This window comes from Octopus sinensis, linkage group LG13 (assembly GCF_006345805.1).
Source record: "Octopus sinensis linkage group LG13, ASM634580v1, whole genome shotgun sequence".
In the NCBI taxonomy this organism is placed as follows: Eukaryota; Metazoa; Mollusca; class Cephalopoda; order Octopoda; family Octopodidae; genus Octopus; species Octopus sinensis.
In genome coordinates this window covers 16583220-16602596 of record NC_043009.1, presented here as the reverse complement: position 1 = coordinate 16602596, position 19377 = coordinate 16583220, and the positions used below count along the sequence as shown (strand labels likewise).

Here is a 19377-nt window from a genome sequence, read left to right as displayed (position 1 = left end):
CATACATATATATATACATACATACGACATACATACGTATGTGTGTACATACATACATACATACATACATACATACATACATACATACATACATACATACATACATATATATATATATATATACACACAAATATAAGAGAGAATCCACTATGTGGACGCTCCTGCGCTAAAAATAGATCCACAATAGTCCCAACCACCAAGAATTGTTCTCAAGAAAAATTAGCACAACTATGAACGTAAGTGAGCAGGACAAATGAAAAATAACAAAAATGTAGATTAACCCTAGACGATTGTTTCACAGTGAAACAATTGTCTAGGGTTAAGAAACAATCGTCTAGGGTTAATCTACATTTTTGTTATTTTTCATTTGTCCTGCTCGCTTACGTTCATAGTTGTGCTAATTTTTCTTGAGAACAATTCTTGGTGGTTGGGACTATTGTGGATCTATTTTTAGTGCAGGAGCGTCCACATAGTGGATTCTCTCTTATATTTGTGTATTAATATTTACTGAATCTCAGTTTTTATGCGCTAAACCACTTGGTGTTAAATTGATGTTATTAAATTAATATCCAATTTTTTCACCCTTATTTTTGATTTTCCCTGGCACCTGTGCAGGTGGCACGTAAAAAGCACCCACTACACTCACGGAGTGGTTGGCGTTAGGAAGGGCATCCAGCTGTAGAAACACTGTCAGATAAGACTGGAGCCTGGTGCAGCCTTCTGGCTTCCCAGATCCCCGGTTGAACTGTCCAACCCATGCTAGCATGGAGAACGGACGTTAAACGATGATGATGATGATGATGATGATATGTATGTATGTATGTATATTGCACTTCATGTTCGAAGCTTCAATAAAGCTATAGGTTGTTATTCAGTCACTCAACTATGAATCCACTGCATTTTATGGCAGAAATAGCTGTAAGTTAATGAAGTTCATTACATAATCCTCATTTTTCATATGTCATCTCTTTTGCTTTTACACTCTCTCTCTCTCTCCCCCTCTCTCACACACACACTCACACACAAATATTTTGATTGATTGATTGATAGAAGGGATAATTATAATTCTGGATATTCCCCTCACAAGTACTCCATGCTGGTCCTTGGCTATAGCATAATATTCCAATATCAAAAGGAGTTCCATAAGACTTCAACTGATGCAAACAGAAGCACGACTCAACTCCAAGGTAGGATCCAGTCAGCTTAAAATAAGCCCAGCAGAGTGAGTAATAAAAGTATTAAATTAAAGGAAGAACGAAGAAGTCAAATTAACATTACTATTGTTTCTGACAGTATTCTTATTCTGTGTCTCATACAATGTTACGCAATTGATACAGTGTTATGTAAATCATGCCATGATATATGGAAATATGTAATAATTATCCTATAGTCTATTTGCTTCCTCAGATGTCATGATTTGAAGGCACAGTTGACCAAATGAATGTGTTGGGATGAGTTCAGTTGGGTGTGTCACAATATGTAAACAGACCAAATACTTACAGCTTCCATTTATGTGGTCTGATCAATAAGTATCTGGATCCTGACTGTTGCCATAGTGACAAATCTAAAGTATGCAAAGTGAAGTCACTTGGCACAGATTGACCTTGAACTCTGCTGTGCATGCATGCTAAGTTTTAATATTCTAACTCAACCGATGCTAGCATGGAAAGCGGACGCTAAATGAAAATGAAAAACTTCCGCTGTTTACAGCAGTGCTTTAAAGGAACATGTGTAGTGTGTGATTACTGTGCACTGACCATGACAGAAAACTGAGCAGAGAAATTGCATCAAATTTTGCTAAAGTTTGGCGATAACTGCTCGAAGGCCTATGCAAAGTTTCGAAAAAGTTTTCATTGTTCTCGACACAATCAAGGAGATCTTGTGCAACTGAATCCCGAGTGTCTTTTTAGTCAGCTGAAAGCAGTTTGGGCATAAACTTTGCAGACACTCTTCTCATATCCAAATCTTCAGTAATAATGGACTGAACTGAACCTTAACTAATCTGCACATCCTCTGATAACTCATGGATGATTTGATAATTTCCCCTCACAGCTGCACGCACATCTGTGATGTTTTTCTCAGTTCTGCTGGTTGCGGGTCTCCCAGAACATTCGTCAATATCGACATTTTTCTTCAGCCATCCTGGAAATGTTTGAACCACTCGTACACTTGTATGTGCGGCTCATACACTTTCTGCAACTTTGCATAGCCTTTTGAGCAGATATTGCCATGACAACTTACTCTGTCATAGTCAATGTGATGATCACACACTACACACCTTCCCTCCAAGCACTGCTGTAAACAGCAAAAGTGAACTAGAATGTAAAAACTTAGTGTGTATGTACAGCAGAGTTTGAAGCCAATCTTTGCCAAGCGACTTTCCTCTATGTGCCATAGCTTTATTACTATGGCAACAGTCCAGATACTTATTGATCAGACCTCGTATACACACATGCACACACACACACACACACACACACACAAGTAAATGAGGAAAGAAGTCAAATATTGACATTACTTCATAAAAAGGTTTATAAGTAAGTCAAAACAAATTAAAGCCTGTTGAAATTTATCTTATTAATATTATTATAGATATTATTAAGATTTATTAACTTAAAACCTTAGTTATGTGGTTAGTATGATGGAAAAGGCTGTCACTATGACCTGATATATCTGTAGGTGGTTATTTACAAGACAGGGCCAATGTACAATCCTAGTTGTTCAACTATTGTGAACAGATTTGAGAGTTATGAATCTAGCTATCCTGTTACATCATGCTACATTATTTATCACCTTATTGTGATTGACATTGCTCCAGAATGAACACACACACACACACACACACACTTACATGTATGTGCATGTATATGCAAGTGCATATTTATGTATAATACAGGTTATATTCAGGTATTAGATATGAAATATTGTAATCAGAAAAAAATAGAACAGAAATTATGACCTAGAGACTATAATGAAAAACATTGATAAAAATAGATAATGTTATGATAATATAAACAGATTTTAGATAGTTACTCATTAGTTGTAAAGTTGTTTATCTGTATATATTATACACGTGCACACATACTTACCCACATACATGTATGCATGTACACACACACACATGCATGCATGCATGTACACACACACACAACTGCAAATCAAACAAAAGGCCACCTGCCACCTACCTATAGAGTTTAAAAGTCTTGTAAAGGGTGTCAGTTGGAGGACTTCAAGCCTATCCTAAAAGATGTTTCTGATGCTGTGACACCTTATTACAATGAAGAGCTGGCAGCCAGCGGGTTTAAGACCACATCATTTATCTATCCAAGTCTAACACCCACATGAGAAAGCACAGTCATAAAAGTTTTCTGGTTTGCCTCCTCCCCTGTTCTCACTCAATATGAAAACCTGTATAGGAAGGGCCTTCTTTAGATTAGAGGATAAGGATTTTACACAGGATCATAGATATAGGAAAATATGCAATAGGTATGTATCAAAAAAATATTAATATGTACCCACAAGGCCCAGCCCTGGGGAGAGATAAGATGCTTGAAGAGATAAGGCACTTGAACGTATCTGGTATTAATTTGTCCAGTTTAAACATTTCACATTCTCTGCGACGTAGTTCGCCTTGTTCTTTTCTAGGTTCAAATATTTCCAGCGTGTATTGCACAATGAGCTTTTCTTGCTATGTCTATTGTATTTTTAAAGTTTATGTCAGAAGGGTTTTTCAGGAGCACATAATTGCTGTAACATTCATGTTCTCTGACTACCAATTTTCCTAAGATTAAACTTATTCATCTATTTATATAAACTAGCAAACCTACCCATCTATGATGGGAAATGAAAGGAAGGTGGAAAATAATAACAACTTTAAGTATGAATGTATTTATACTGAAATATGGCTTGGGAAATGTAACAAAATGTAAATAATGGTTGGTTTTGATTATACTTATGTACAGCTTTGCATAGTACATATTCATGACATTATTACGTTTACAAAACTTCTTTGTAAACGATATTTTGTGTTTGATCAACACTAATTTTCAAATTAGCTGAGTCCGTTACTCTGCTCATAGCGACATACAACTGGCCGAGAGTAAACATCGGAGTGCGCAAAAACACACCAACTCGATCTAAAGTCTGGCCCTGAGACTTGTTACCTGTGAATGAGAAGGCCTGTTTGATAGGAAACTGCCTGCATCGTAATTGGAAGGGAAAGTGGTTGTCGGAGGGTACCAGTGGTATCTGAGGTATGAACAGGTGCTTACCACTGTGAGGGCCAATTGCTATTACTGCCTCGATGACGTGAGAATTGAGTTGTGTGATGGTGTATCTTGTTCCATTGCAATGTCCATTGGCAGGGTCAAAATTTCGTAGGAACATTATAGGACAGTACTTTTTCAGTGAGATCCTATGCATAGGTAATCCCAATGAGTTCAATTTGTTAAGGATATCCTGTGGATACTGGCGATAATTTCCATCGACTATAGTGTCCGAACTTCGATATTGTCGACTTTCTCCTGGGAAGTGGTTAATCATGTGGTCATTAACATTATTGCTTTTATTTATTTATTTTTTTGGCTTGGGTGCTGCACCAAATTGACATTGTAGAGGAAATGTGTTGATGGGGTTAAAAAGAAATGCACACACACACACACACACACTGCCTTTTTCTCTCTCTCTTTCTGTTTGTGTTTCTCTCTCTCTCTCTCTCTCTGTCACACACTTTCTGTTTCGCCCACCCCATCAGTGTGTTGATGGGGTAAAAGAAAATGCACACACACACACACACACACACACACACACACACACACACACACACTATGTCTTTCTCTCTGTTTCTGTGTGTCTGATTTTTTCTCTGTCTTTCTCTGCTTCTGTCTCTCTGTGTGTCACTGCGTGCCTCTCACACCCTTTGTGTGTCACACATCCCATCAACACCCAGGACCGTTGTAGAGAGGATAAGGAAATAAGAACTGAAAGTACTGTTTGACCTTCTATAAATGCCATTTAGGGTTTTGTTTCTGTTTTGTTACTGGGGCCCGCTTTCCATATAATTTACTTTTATTTATGTATTTTTATTTTTTATTCTTTTATTCTTTTATTTGTTTAGGTCATTTGACTGCGGCCATGCTGGACCACTGCCTTTAGTCGAGCAAATCGACCGCAGGACTTATTCTTTGTAAGCCTGGTACTCATTCTATCGTTCTGTCTTGCTGAACCGCTAAGTGACGTGGACATAAACACACCAGCATCGGATGTCAAGCGTTGTTGGGGGGACAAGCACAGACACACAAACACACACACACACATATATATATATATACGATGGGCTTCTTTCAGTTTCTGTCTACCAAACTACTCACAAGGCTTTGGTTGGCCCAGGGCTATAGTAGAAGACACTTGCCCAAGGTACCACGCAGTGATATTGAACCTGGAACCATGTGGTTGGTAAACAAGCTACTTACCACACAGCCACTCCTGCACCTATGTGTGTTTTTGTTGCGGGTACTGGGTGAAATCGACATCTTGTAGAGAAAGAGTTTATGGGGTTAAAAAAAAAAACGCACACACAGACATACACATAGTCTGTCTTTCTTTCTCCATTTGTGTGTGTGACTCTCTCTCTTCCTGTTAAACAATGTCCCTTTGTTGCCACACACAGAGAAAGAAAAGAAACAAATAAAGGAAGTCTTTTACGGAAATGGCTTCCTTAGTTTCATATGAGTCGAAGTAGTGTAGCAAGTCCTTCCAATAAAAGATTTTAAACCTGATATAAACCATTCTCGAGACGTCCTTAGTAAGTCTGCCAAGTGTGACCAGTCGTTTGGCCGTGAAAAGGTCACAGACTGACGGACGCACATAAGGCCAATTATAGTAAGCCATATATTTATTTATTTTACACATCTGTTTGTATTTCTCATAAGTATCACATGTAAGTGCATATACATCTATTGTGTGTGTATTATCCTGTATGTTTCTGTGTATCATTTACGATTTTCTTTCTTTGCTTTTTCATTTTTCTTCTCTCCTCTCATCCCTTCTGTCCTTAGTCATGTGGTGGCTGTTACTGTTCCATTCGTGTTTTCTATTGAGGCTCGGTCTGTCTACTGCCATGTGTATAGACTCTGTGATCTGTCTAAGTGTCGTGTCAGTTCTATATATCGATAATACCTTAACCTCTATGCTATTAACTGAGCTTCCATGTTCTGCCTGATCATGTTGGTAGATCACTGAGGAGCTTTTCCCTTCTTTGGGCTCTCGCCAATGTTCACCTACATGCTCTCCTATGCTGCATGCAGTCTCTTCAATGTAGGCAGTTGTCATGTTTCTGCACCGTCCTTCAGTACATCATAAGCTATTCACTACATTCCTAATCTTACTGTTAACCCGTCGGTTCATCCTACATACAACACAATTGTACTCTGTACAGGGGGTCTTATTAAAGGGATAGGTATTGCAGATCAGGGATTTTAAAGGGGCACCAGGCCACTCTACTACTTTAATTTGTAGATTAACCTTACTTAATGTTTTTCTAAAAAGGTGTGCTAGTTCGCTGCCCGGAGTAGCATTGACGAACATGACACTCTGGTATTTTTTGTTGTCATACCAAGTATTGGTCTTATTTATCTTATTACTGGTCCTTTCTGTGCTGTTCCAGGATATACTCCTGTACATCAGGCAGATCCCCTTAGCGTCACTCTCTATGATGGCATAGTACTCAGTCTTGGCTCCTTTGTGCACTCTAATCTTGTCCCTTTGGTTGTAGCCAGAGAACTGAATGCTGGGGATGTAGTGTTATATGTGTCTTTCCAATTCCATAGGGTCACACTTGCAAGACACATTCCTCATCACTCTCACCAAGTCAAGCTATAAGAACACTGATCTTGGTGTTGTTTGCAATCACTGCATTCTTGTGAACAAGGTATTAAGGTCATCAAGTATGAAATTTGTAGAAAAGATAAAATGTTTGCTGTTATATTAATACAAGGAATAGTTTTATTCATCAAATTATGCACCCATATTGTCAATACACTTTTGTCATTTCAGCGGTAGCTTGTCCAGCCCAGAAATGCAAATGCCTGGTAATCTAGAGTCAATAAAATCTTGGAAGGCCTGTTTTACAGCATTGTCAGAATTAAATTTTTTTCTTATCAAAAAGTTATCAAAATTCTGGAAGAAATGGCAGTCAGTGGGAGTAAGATCAGGTGAGTTTGGTGGATGATGGAGAACTTCCAACTCCAACTTCTGTAGTTTCACTAATGTCATTTTTGCAACGTATGGTCTGGCGTTGTCCTGCAATAAAATAGAAGTGGATCTGTTGACTAATCTAGGCTGCTTTTTAGTAAGTTTCTGCATCATTTGGTCCAGATGGCTGCAGTATACTTTGGCTGTGATTGGTGAGCCAGGTTTAATGAAATCATAATGGATCACATCTGTGCCAGACCACTAAACACTCACCATCAGCTTCTTTTGATGAATTTTGCTTTTTGGATTGTGTTTCGGTGGCTCGTCTTTGTCCAGCCATTGTTCTTAATGTTTACGGTTGTTGTATTAGATCCATTTCTCATCACATGTTACAATTCGATTCAAAAATGAAAGTAGCATAATGCAAGTCTCCAAATGTTGCTGTTTCTGATTTTCATTGAGTTCATGTGAAACTTACTTATCCAACTTTTTCACTTTACCAATTTGAACTAGGTGAGTCAGTATTATTTGCTTGCTAACACCTAACAACAACGATAATTTACGGGCACTTTAAGATGGATCTGACTCGACGGTGACTATTAGTTCGTCATTATCCACCTTTGTTTCTGTTCAACCGCATTGCTCATTTCTGGGGTCAAAGTTACCAAAACAAAATTTTGCAAACCCATTTGATACTGTCTGCTGTGTAATAACATCAGAATGAAATATTCCATTAATATTTTGAGCTGTCTGTGATGCTGTATTTCCAAGAAAGAACTCATATTTCAAACTGTACGAATTTCTGACCTATGCATCTAAACAAAAATAGCAAAAAACAATTTATAAATACTTTATAAAATGCAAAATGAGTTAGAATAAAGAAATAGATGTGTCAGCTTCCTAGCAAAAAATGAAGATTGTTAAAATATAATAATGGCACAAAATGAGTAGCAGTCAAAGTTTACCTTATACCTTACTACAAATTTCACACTTAACAACATAATACTTAGAGGCCATGGCTTTGGCATATTGAGAGTGAAGGATCTGGGCCTTACCGTTCTTCGTTTCTAACTAGAATTCAGTGTCTAAAAGAGGTAATCTATGGTTAGGGTGCTTACTAGGGTAGCTTATCATTATTTCTATACTCTGGTGGATGAGAAGAGAGAGGAAAAACGAAAACGCAACGAAAAAAAACATAAATAATACACAGAAAGATTCAGGGTAATACACATACAATAAACATTTGGCGTTAGGAAGGGCATCCTTGGCGTTAAAAAGGGCATCCAGCCGTAGAAACACTGCCAGATCAGACTGGGCCTGATGCAGCCTTCTGGCTTCACAGACCCCAGTTGAACCATCCAACCCATGCTAGCATGGAAAGCGGATGCTAAATGATGATGATGATGATGATGATGATGCACTTACCTGTGATACTTATGAGAAATACAGATAGATGTATAAAATAAATAAATAAATAAATAAATAGAGAAATAAACAAATATTTATATATATTTGTCACATACCTGGGATAAATAATAGATACAGAGATAGATAAAATAAATAAATAAATCAATATAAAGGGCATGGATACATACAACACATGAAGGGAACCCATACACACACACAAGAAATTTCATGGACAGCCTCAACAATATCAACAACACAATTAACAACGACAGCAGCAGTGATGGTGACAATGATGGCAATAACAACAATTAACACAATGGCAACACCATGCAGGAACACACACACACAGAGGAATACAAGAACTGTACCATATTTTCAGGCATTAGGACAGCAGCAGCACAAGCGGATGAGAGGATGGGGCTGCTGAGGGGAAGGCCACACTGCTGTTAAAAACTATGGCACACATACACACACACACACACACTCACACAAGGAAACAAATATATGCAGACATAAGGATACACACCTTAGAAGAACAGAATGGACTAAGGGGGGCAGAGCACACATGGAAACGCAAAGTGTCACTGAAGAGGTCACAGACGTGTGACGAAAGATTTCCAGACGATGGAGATGAGTTAAACTAATACAATAAGAACAGTAAAATATATACACAATCATACAAACCCCTTTATATATACATACATACATACATACATACATACATACATATATATATATACATACATATATATATATATAAAGTGGTTGTATACTGTCAACTTTACAGGACTGTCTCGTTAAGTTGACAGTATACAACCACTCTATCGCTCCACTACCGCACATATCTCTATGAGATATTTAGAAATTCAATATTTCTAATATATATATATATATATATATTTATATTCATATATACAGTCAAGTGACTGAAAGAAATAAAAAAGAAGAATATATATATATATATATATATATATATATAAAGTTTACTGAAGTTGATAAAACTTAAGAAGCCTTCGATGGATATTCATCCAAGTGTTGGTAATGTTGGACTGATGCTTTGTGAATTTTTTTCAGATTCTTTCAAATTTTATAATTGACTCCACATCTGTTATTGAAATACTAGTTTCTCCCTTTTGTTTTGCATTTATATGCTTGCGCCCCCACACATATGCATGCATACATGCACCAGCCATGCTACATGGCAGTGAAACATGAGCCATGACTGCTGAGAACATGCATAAGCTTGCAAGGAATGAAGCCAGTATGCTCCGCTGGATGTGTAATGTCAGTGAGCATACTCGACAGAGTGTAAGTGCTTTGAGAGAAGAGTTGGACCTAAGAAGCGTCAGATGTGGTGTGCAAGAGAGACATATGGTATGGTCATGTGGTGAAAATGGATGAGGATAGCTGTGTGAAAAAGTGCCACACCCTAGTGGTTGAGGGAACCTGTGGAAGAGGTAGACTCAGGAAAATCTGGGATGAGGTGGTGAAGCACGACCTTTGAACATTAGGCCTCACCGAGGTAATGGCTAGTGACCAAGACCTTTGGAAATATGCTGTGCTTGAGAAGACCCGGCAAGCCAGGTGAAACCATAACCCATGGCCTATGCCAGGGGTGTACCCAGCCCACTTATACGTACCTTTCCTTCATCGGACACTAAACTCTGCTTCCGAAGACCTGTTGAGGCAAATGAAATTGAAATCGAAATCAAATTCAATGAATGGTATCCATGCTAGTGGAGCGCTAAGAGCACCATCCGAGCATTGACTGGCTTCCGTGCTGGTGGCACGTAAAAAAGTACCATTTGAGCATGATCGTTACCAGCATTGCCTTACTGGCACTTGTGCTAGTGGCACATGAAAAATATTTGAGCGAGGTTGTTGCCAGTGCCGCCTGACTGGCTCCTGTGCAGGTGTCACGTAAAAAACATCATTTGAGCATGGCTGTTGCCAGTACCGCCTGACTGGCCCTCATGCTGGTGGTTAGTAAAAGCACCCACTACACTCTTGGAGTGGTTGGCATTAGGAAGGGCATCCAGTTGTAGAAACTCTGCCGGATCAGATTGGAGCCTGATGCAGTCATCTGGTTCGCCAGTCCTCAATCAAATTGTCCAACCCATGCTAGCATGGAAAGCGGACGTTAAAAGATGATGATGATGATGATGATGATGATGATGATGATATATATATATATATATATAGACATGGGCATGTGTATATGTGTGTTACCTATTGATTATTAATTATGCCACTCATGCATGAGAAGCGATAATTCATCTCCATCATCAAGGAAGACAACACGACATATCACATCAATAAATATACAATGACACAAGAAACTGCACTCTTTGCAACTCTGACCCCAAACCTCTTTCTCTGCCCCCTCTCTCCTTTTCTCTATCTCTCTCTCTCTCTCTCACACACACACACACACTCACAAGTACTTGTTCACATGCTTAAACACACACACAAGTACCCACTCATATATACTTACACAAATACTCACCCTCACAAATATATACACACACACATTGATTAGATCTAATTTCTCAACAACAATACAATAATTAGTTAATTAGATGGAAATTGTAGTTTTGATGAAGCATGCATGAAGTGAAGTGGCGGCGGGGATAACATGGTGGGGGAGGTGGTGGTGTTTGTGAAATAGTGGTGGTGGTGGTGGTGGTGATGGTTTAAACATTTTGGTATGAATGAGTTGGTGATGGGGTCATAGCAGTGCTGGTGGTGGGTAGCATTGTATGGCCAGTAGTAGTAGTAATAGTAGTCTGAAGATAATAGTGGTGTTAGTATGTATAATACTGTTACCTGTTGTTTAGGTCTTGGTCTTTGTTGTCCAGCCTTGATTACTAGTAGTTTGTGGTCAAAGGTTATGACCATCTCATCATTTTGTTGTCTGCTAGGAACTACATTGTCTATTGTATCTTTCTTTGTTCAAGATGATAATGTGCAATTTGATAAAAATTTGGCTGCTATTTCTTATGGATTTGGTTGCCACATAGAGGTCTCTTGTCTCTTATTTGTAGTGTTTTGATTGTGATGTGATGATAGCTTTGATTGCCTGTGGTGGTGGTGTTGATGTTGGTACTGTTGCAATGGGAGAAATATGCCTGATATTGTAATGGTGATGGTGTTGATGGTAGTAACAGAAACGTTAGCAGGCCGGGCGAAATGCGTAGCCGTATTTCGTCTGCCATTATGTTCTGACTTCAAGTTCCGCGGAGGTCGACTTTGCCTTTCATCCTTTCGGGGTCAATTAAATCAGTACCAGTTACGCACTGGGGTCGATATACTCGACTTAATCCGTTTGTCTGTCCTTGTTCATCCCCTCTGTGTTTAGCCCCTTGTGGGTAGTAAAGAAATAGGTAGTAAGGATTATAGGGGTGGTGGTGATAGTGCATATGTAGCAGTGTTGATGGTAGTAATGTTGTGATATCAGTGATAATGTATGTGTAGTGGTGTTGATGGTAACAGTGGTGTACGTGAAGTCATGTTAATAGTATTGGGGACAGAGATTGTAGGGGTGATGATAGTACTAGTGCTAGTGACTGTAATGATGGGGGTGGAGGTTATGTAAGTGTAGTAGCAGTAGGGGTGGTGGTGGTGGTGGTAGTGGTGGTGGTGGTAGTGGTGGTGGTAGTAATGGTAGCAGGACAAATTCTTTTTGTTTGTAATGTTTTACAAATCTGATGGAATTGATGAAGCAATGTGTATGAGTCTGTATATGTGTTGTATGCATAATATATCTGTGTGTGTGTGTGGCTGTATGTATTTGCATATCATCATCATCATCCTCATCATCGTTTAACGTCTGCTTTCAATGCTGGCATGGGTTGGACGATTTGACTGAAGACTGGTGAACCAGATGGCTGCACCAGGCTTCAATCTTGATCTGGCAAAGTTTCTACAGCTTGATGCCCTTCCTAACGCCAACCACTCCGAGAGTGTAGTGGGTGCTATTACGTGCCAGTCAGGTGGTACTGGCAACAACTACGAAAAAATCGTGTTTTTTTTTTTTTATGTATAAGATTTCATCATTTAAATAATAATTACATTATTATTTTAATTCCCTACTCTTCTTCCTCCTCTTCCTTCCTTACCTCTTCTTCCTCTGCCTTTATCATCATCATTGTCATCATCACTACTGTTGCCACCACCGTTGCCACTCCTGTTGCTGCTACCACTGTTGTCTGTCATTACTCAGCCTCCATATTCCATGCTTGCATGGGTTGAACAATTTGGCAATATCTGACTGGTCAGAGGACTGTGTTGAGCTCCAAGTCTGTTTTGGCAGGGTTTCTACAGTTGGATGCTCTTCCCAACACCAGTCAATCACTTCACACATTGTACTGGGTACTTTTCGGGCGGGTGGGGGTTGGGGTACTATCTCTTGTGAGGTTGCCAAGTTGTTCACAACACTTGATTGAGAGGGTGTAGTATTGAGAGCAGTAGATTATGCCAGGTGTTGAGACACAAGTGTTATGATAGAGGGGTCATGCTGTAGAGGAGATATAAAGCTACCCCAGATGGGAAAAAGGAGATGGTGATTTTGAAATGTCAGGTTATACCCTCACAGTACAAGAGGGTGAAGGTTTGGGGAATGGGTGCAGAGAAATAGTAGAGAAGGACAGGGACAAAGGATCAGATAAGTCTGCAAGAGTGTGAGGTGAGCAGCAGAGAGTTAGAGACAGGGGATGTAGGGATATAGCTGATGTAGCAAATAGAAAAGAGAGGTGGGTGGCTTGGTCAGTGGTGAATATCAGTTTGATAGGGGGAAGTGGCAGGATAAAGGGCAGAACAAAAATGGGGAGTAGGGGTGAGTAGCATTGTATTAAACTCTAAAGATGTGAAATAGGGAGATGATATGAAGTGAGGGGGTAGCTGGAGGATGTGCAGTAATAAAGGCAGAGATCAGAAGGATGTAGGAGTAGAGAAAGCGTGGCAAACAAATATGATGGGTAGTCAATAGCTAATATAAGATGGTGTTCAATAGTGGTATGGGTTGATATTGAGAATGTAAGGTAGATACCATGGTGGCTCCAAGAAGAGAGGAAATTGACAGTACAGTTTGGGAGATGAAATATGTGTATCTCTGCACTGAGATTAATTCAGTTATCTGGGAATTGTATCAGACTGCCAGAAGGGAAGCTAGGGGCCAGGCTTATTTAGTCAGAGGGGAAGCAAATAAGAACAAATTTGCCAATGTTCTGCACTGTGAGAACCAAAGACTTGGGGTATTTTGTGTTGCAAAATAGTGTGTGTGAGAGAATTGTGATGTCGTAGGAGAGAAGTGTGTCCACATGGATGATGGTTCATTTGCATTAAATGAGGCTGCAAAGAGAGAAGTTTGGAGACGCCTCTGTGAAAAGTTGCTAAATAAAAAGAACGAATGGGAGAAAGAGAGTCTGCCAAATGCTGACCCAACAGAGGGACCAGCAATCCGAATTGATAGTACCTTGGTAGATAAAGCAATTAAGGGTATGAAGACAGGGAAAGCCCCTGGCTTATCAGGAATCACTGCAGAGATGCTCAAAATATCTGGTGGTGTCGGCAATAGCCTAGTTAATCAGTTGATATATGAAGGAGTCATACCCTATGACTGGTGTAGCAGCACCATAGTCAACTGCTACAAAGGTAATGGTGACACTTTAGATACAAATAATTACAGAGGTATCAAGCTGTTGGATCAGATAATGGAGGTCATGGAGAGGGTCATAGCCCAACTAATTAGGGATGCAGTTTGGGTTCATGCCAGTGAAAAGCACCACTGATGCTATATTTCTGGTAAGACAGCTGCAGGAGAAATACCTTGCTAAAGATAAACCTCTGTACCTGGCTTTTGTTGACATGGAGAAAGCCTTTGACAAGATCCTCTGATCTCTTATCTGGTGTTCAGTGAGGAAACTAGGGATAGATGAATGGTTAGTGAGAGCCTTCATATCCTTAATTGACTTGTCTGTTAAACTGATGTCTATAAGAATAGCTGGTGCCTCTGTTGGGTCCACATTTAGAAGACTTTTTTCTTCCTTGCATTTTTCACATTTTAATAACCTTTCACAGTATCATTTCCATGCCTCTTTCTTTTCAGAATCATTAAGTGCAATCACACCATTATCCATCTATCCACACTTTTCAGCCACAACATCTCAATTTTCTCTGATACTCTGCATTGCATTTCAGAATATCTCACACCTCTGATCCTCACACTGCAAAGCATTGGTAAACCTCTTTCTTTTTACTTTCTCCCTGGCTAAATAAACCAGTTGCTTAGCTTCTCTTCTAGCAACTTGATATAATTCCTTGCTGCCCCCATTTCCCCAGTGTTTCAAAACCAGTCTCTTTGCTTTTATGGCCTTGTCTACTTCCATGCTGCACCACCCTATCACCTTTGTTCAAGTTAAAACTTTGCCCCAACTACTAATTTGGCCTGTGTCCCTCAGTAGATTGCTTCACAGGAACTTCCAGTAGTTCTCTCTGTTATATGTCTGTCTCTCCCCCTTTTCATCAAATGCTTTGACTGGGACCTCTTTAAATTTCTGATGTTTAGTAGATCACAGAAGTGCATAAAATATTTTTGGGCAAAGTAGGAGTAACGAAGCAAAGAAGAACAGCAGAAACAGCTGTTGCTGTTGAGGCAACTGACAATAGGTTGGACTTTCAACTGGTATGTTCAAAGTAAGACTTATATGGTTGCCCCCCACCCCATACTGATTGTGAGCTATAAGGATTGGCTTAGTATTAGTACATTAGTACATCAACCAGCTTTAAGTTATAGCTTAAAAAACGTTCATGATGAAATCCTTTAATAGATTTATTTTATGAAATGAGTCAAATATATTTATTATTAAACTATTATTTATCAGATGTAATTTTCAAATATTACAAAGGATAAGTATCCACAAGTGATTTCCATCAGAGATCAGCATAAACAGTTCCTACAACATTCCCCACATAGAGACACTTATAAAAAAAATCCCTTTCTCTGTTTGTTTTAATTTCATAGATATCTATCTCTCTCTATATATATCTCTATATCTCTTATTATAAAAGGCAGATTTTATCTGCCTCCCTTTGTAACTTATAGAAATCTACAATATAGGATTTCTTCAATTACAATTTACCTAGCATTTTTAAGAGTAGAATGCATCGGGTCATGCCAGGTCCAGTTTTTAAAATTTAAACTCCAATTAAGCAAAATTTACAGAAAACTCACATTCTGGTGTATATGTCAAATGTTTTTCTTAATGTGGTTTACACCACACGCAAACGTACACACACACAAAGGGAGCAAATTGTTTCACTGATGCTATCACCCTTCTCCTCCTTTGTCTTTGCAAGTTGGCAGCTATTAAAGTGAAAACAGTGAATCCGACAGCGATAAAGAAAACGAATTGGTACTTGAATGGAGTGAAAATTTAAAAACTGTTTCTTTCGGTGATTTTTCTGAAGAAACTGCACCGAGCCACAGACTTTCCCAGAAGAGTAAAGCCTTAGACTATTTCTATTTACTTTTTCGAATGAGCCCATTTGAAATCATTACGCTAAACGTAAACAAAGCGAAAGAAAGGATAGTTTGTTATTTCCCACAACCTTAAATTAAATTAAGGCCTATTTTGCCATAAATATTATTATGGGTATCAGAAAGTTACCCAGAATAACAAATTCTATCGTAAAATTTTGTTGTATACCCAATTGAATATTAGCTAATAACCCATTTTCTATAGCGATGTTTGAACAAAATTTTAATAATTTTATATATTGTTGAATTTACCTGTATCTACCTGCAATTAGAGTCACTTTGTGACAAAAATTATAGTATAGAATTGGTTGAGGACATTTCATTAAATTATCTTCCAAAATTCACGTTAATATATTGATAAATAAAAAAGTTATAGTTGTTTAATGAAACCAGACTAAATTTATGATTACGTTAGAAATTAATTGAAACACATAAGGGGTGTATTTTGGTCAGAAATATAGTAACGAAAGGGTTAAGAAAAACCAAAAAATATTTTATTCTTTATAAATGTTGTATTCAAAATAACATTTTCTTTTAAGAATGTGTATATAACAAAGTATGTGTATATAACTACGTGACTTATATCTTTATATATAAGAGTGAAGTTGTGTGTCTGTCTCCTACGATTTAGATTCCTAACTACTCCCACATTTTGCGGTGCAGTGTAACCAAAACCGGGTATCTTATAGTCGTGAGTCATATCGAGCCCTTCTGGGTATTAGCGCGCGTCTACGATGAGTCTACGATTTAAAAAAATTTACCATCATATTTTTCCATTTTAATGCATTTTTTTCGCTATTATATAAGGGAAGTAACTCTCTAAAAATATCTACGATGTGTCAACGATTTAAAAAGAAATTTACCTTAATTTTTTTTCCATTTCCATTTTTAATGCATTTTTTTCCTATTTTTTGGCTATAACTCTCTAAAAATGCTTATATAGTTATTTCCCTTACAAACCCGAGCAACGCCGGGCGATACTGCTAGTATATATATAAAACACAAGATGTGCATCTGTCTGTGTGTTTGTCATGTTATAACTCGAGATCCACCCAACCGATTTTAATGAAATTTTACACATGCTTTACATAAGGTTTATGGAGTGTAATGCGCCAAAAACATTTTCAACTTCTGGTCCAGTGCTGGTGCAGGGGCAGATAAACTGCATTTTTCAAGCATTTTCACAGTGTTAAGGCCTGTAACATGAAGAGTATCCAGTCACTTTCCTCCAAATTTGCAACAGACATTAATCAGGATCCTCAAATTGCTGTTGACTAAAAAAATTTCCAGCGCCAACTTCAGGTCCTCACAAAATGCAGATATACTGCACTGGGTTTTATATTTATTTTATACTATTTTCCGACGATAAAATATTGACACTACTTATGCATTATAAGTAGGGTATAGTATTTCATAAAAATCTTTTTGTTCAGTTTGGCAGAGGAAATGAGAACATTAAAATTTTTGTTGGCGCCCTGTTGATGCTTCATGTTATCATCCCATGCACCACCATGCCATGTGCTTGTGTGTGTGGCTGGGTAAAGGCACCACAAACCCATTCATCCATTCTCCAGAAGTGCCCTGTTGATGTTTCACGTTTCCAATCCTGTGCAATGCAGCATGGCCCAGCAGCATGTCTGCTTTCTATGTCATCCATGTCTGAACTATATAATGCAAAATGTTCATACAAAAAAACAAACTGCTGTTGTGACTGCCATTTGAGTTTGACCCTGTGACCACTTCCGGAAGCTACACTCCCCACCTGCAATTAGTCCCCCCATCTGTGTTCCCTCCCCCATTTAGTTGGACAAACTAAATACAAGGTGATGATTTGAGTGAAATCGGATGCATTTTTTTCTTAAACTCACTTTTATTTATGTTTATCATGTTTAATATGTGTTAAAAGGGTATAAATTTTGAATTTTGTTTATAATTTTATTTTCATTCCTGTTGGACCCTTCTTATTTATCCATGACAGCTTTTTTTCAATTTGGCAGCAATCATTTTCTTTATCTCCACCCCACCAAGATGGAGCAATCATTTAGCTGAGCTTAAAGAACACATTCAGTCAGCAGTGCAGGAACTAATTCCTGAAAGGCTTCAAAATATGTTCCACAATGCCAAGGAGAAATTTGAAGGGTTACAGACTTGTTTTTTTAAAATTTGCTCAATTTCATTGAAATATTTCACCAATTATACTAATTTTATTAACTAAAAGCATAAGGCCTTTAACAGAAGAGAAACGGAATACTGTGACTCTTGTGCTTTATGCAAGAGTTTAAGAAGCATAAGTTCAGTTTCAAATTCGTCAAGTCTGGTGAGTCGTGGCTAAGGGATATCAGTTGGTCTGAGCATACTGCACCCACAATAACTGGCAATATGAAAATCATGGGAAACTAAACAAGAACAATCAGCCATCCCCTGTATATCATCGTCATCTGAAATCCAGATAGAAACTGCTGTCCTCAAATGCCCATAGTTTATGCAACAAGGTACATCTTTTTGATTCTTACGTCAAAAGTATCGACCCAGATTTCATCACAGTCACGGAAACATGGGCACATCCTGCACTCTGTAATAGGGTTTTCAGCATAACCTGTTCTGCAAAGACTGCTTTAATCACTGTGGTGGGGGTGTGATGGTCTACATTTGTTCAAATCTATCGGCAATTCCTCGTGATGATTTGAACCAATCTCAACAGGAAGTATTTTCCTGCAATATACACATGACCATGTCAACACTTCTGCTTGGAGTTGTTTATCGCCCACCAAATTATCATCAAGACACACAACTTTTTGATATCCTCAGAGCTGCTGCCATGAAAACAGCCACTTATGTTTATATTGCGGGGGACTTCAATTTCCCTGAGATTGACTGGGAGGCCTTCCATTGGCCCTAAAGTGCAGGCATTTTCCTTGAACTGGTGCTGAATTCAAATTGGTCCCAAGTCATTACCTCCCTCACAAGGGGTAACAACACTTTGGATCTGCTATTTACCGTTTCTCCTGAAACAATTATTAGTGTCACTACTGAAGAACCTTTAGATGACTCTGATCATTCTATGATCATGGCCGACTTGTCTCTGATTGGTTGTAACAAAAACCACAACCATCTTCAAACTACCTGCTTTGACTGGAATAAAGCAGATTGGAGCTCTTATTGTACCGAGCTGCGACGCCCAAACTGGCTCAAATTTTATGCCTCTGGGAGGCACAAAATACTATACTTCAGAACATTCTGAA

The 19377-nt window shown here is 38.5% G+C and overlaps 1 protein-coding gene across 1 annotated transcript; it reads right to left on the bottom strand.

Annotated features, from left to right (window-relative positions):
- Positions 1-3996: 3996 nt before the first annotated feature.
- LOC115218583 lies at positions 3997-4542 on the bottom strand. Its single transcript, XM_029788477.1, has one exon. The coding sequence runs from the start codon at positions 4540-4542 to the stop codon at positions 3997-3999; it is 546 nt and encodes a 181-aa protein (XP_029644337.1).
- Positions 4543-19377: the final 14835 nt, after the last annotated feature.

What these genes read in the sequence shown, in the direction of transcription:
- LOC115218583 (XM_029788477.1), bottom strand. Translation starts at nt 4,542, where the DNA reads ATGATTAACCACTTCCCAGGAGAAAGTCGACAATATCGAAGTTCGGAC.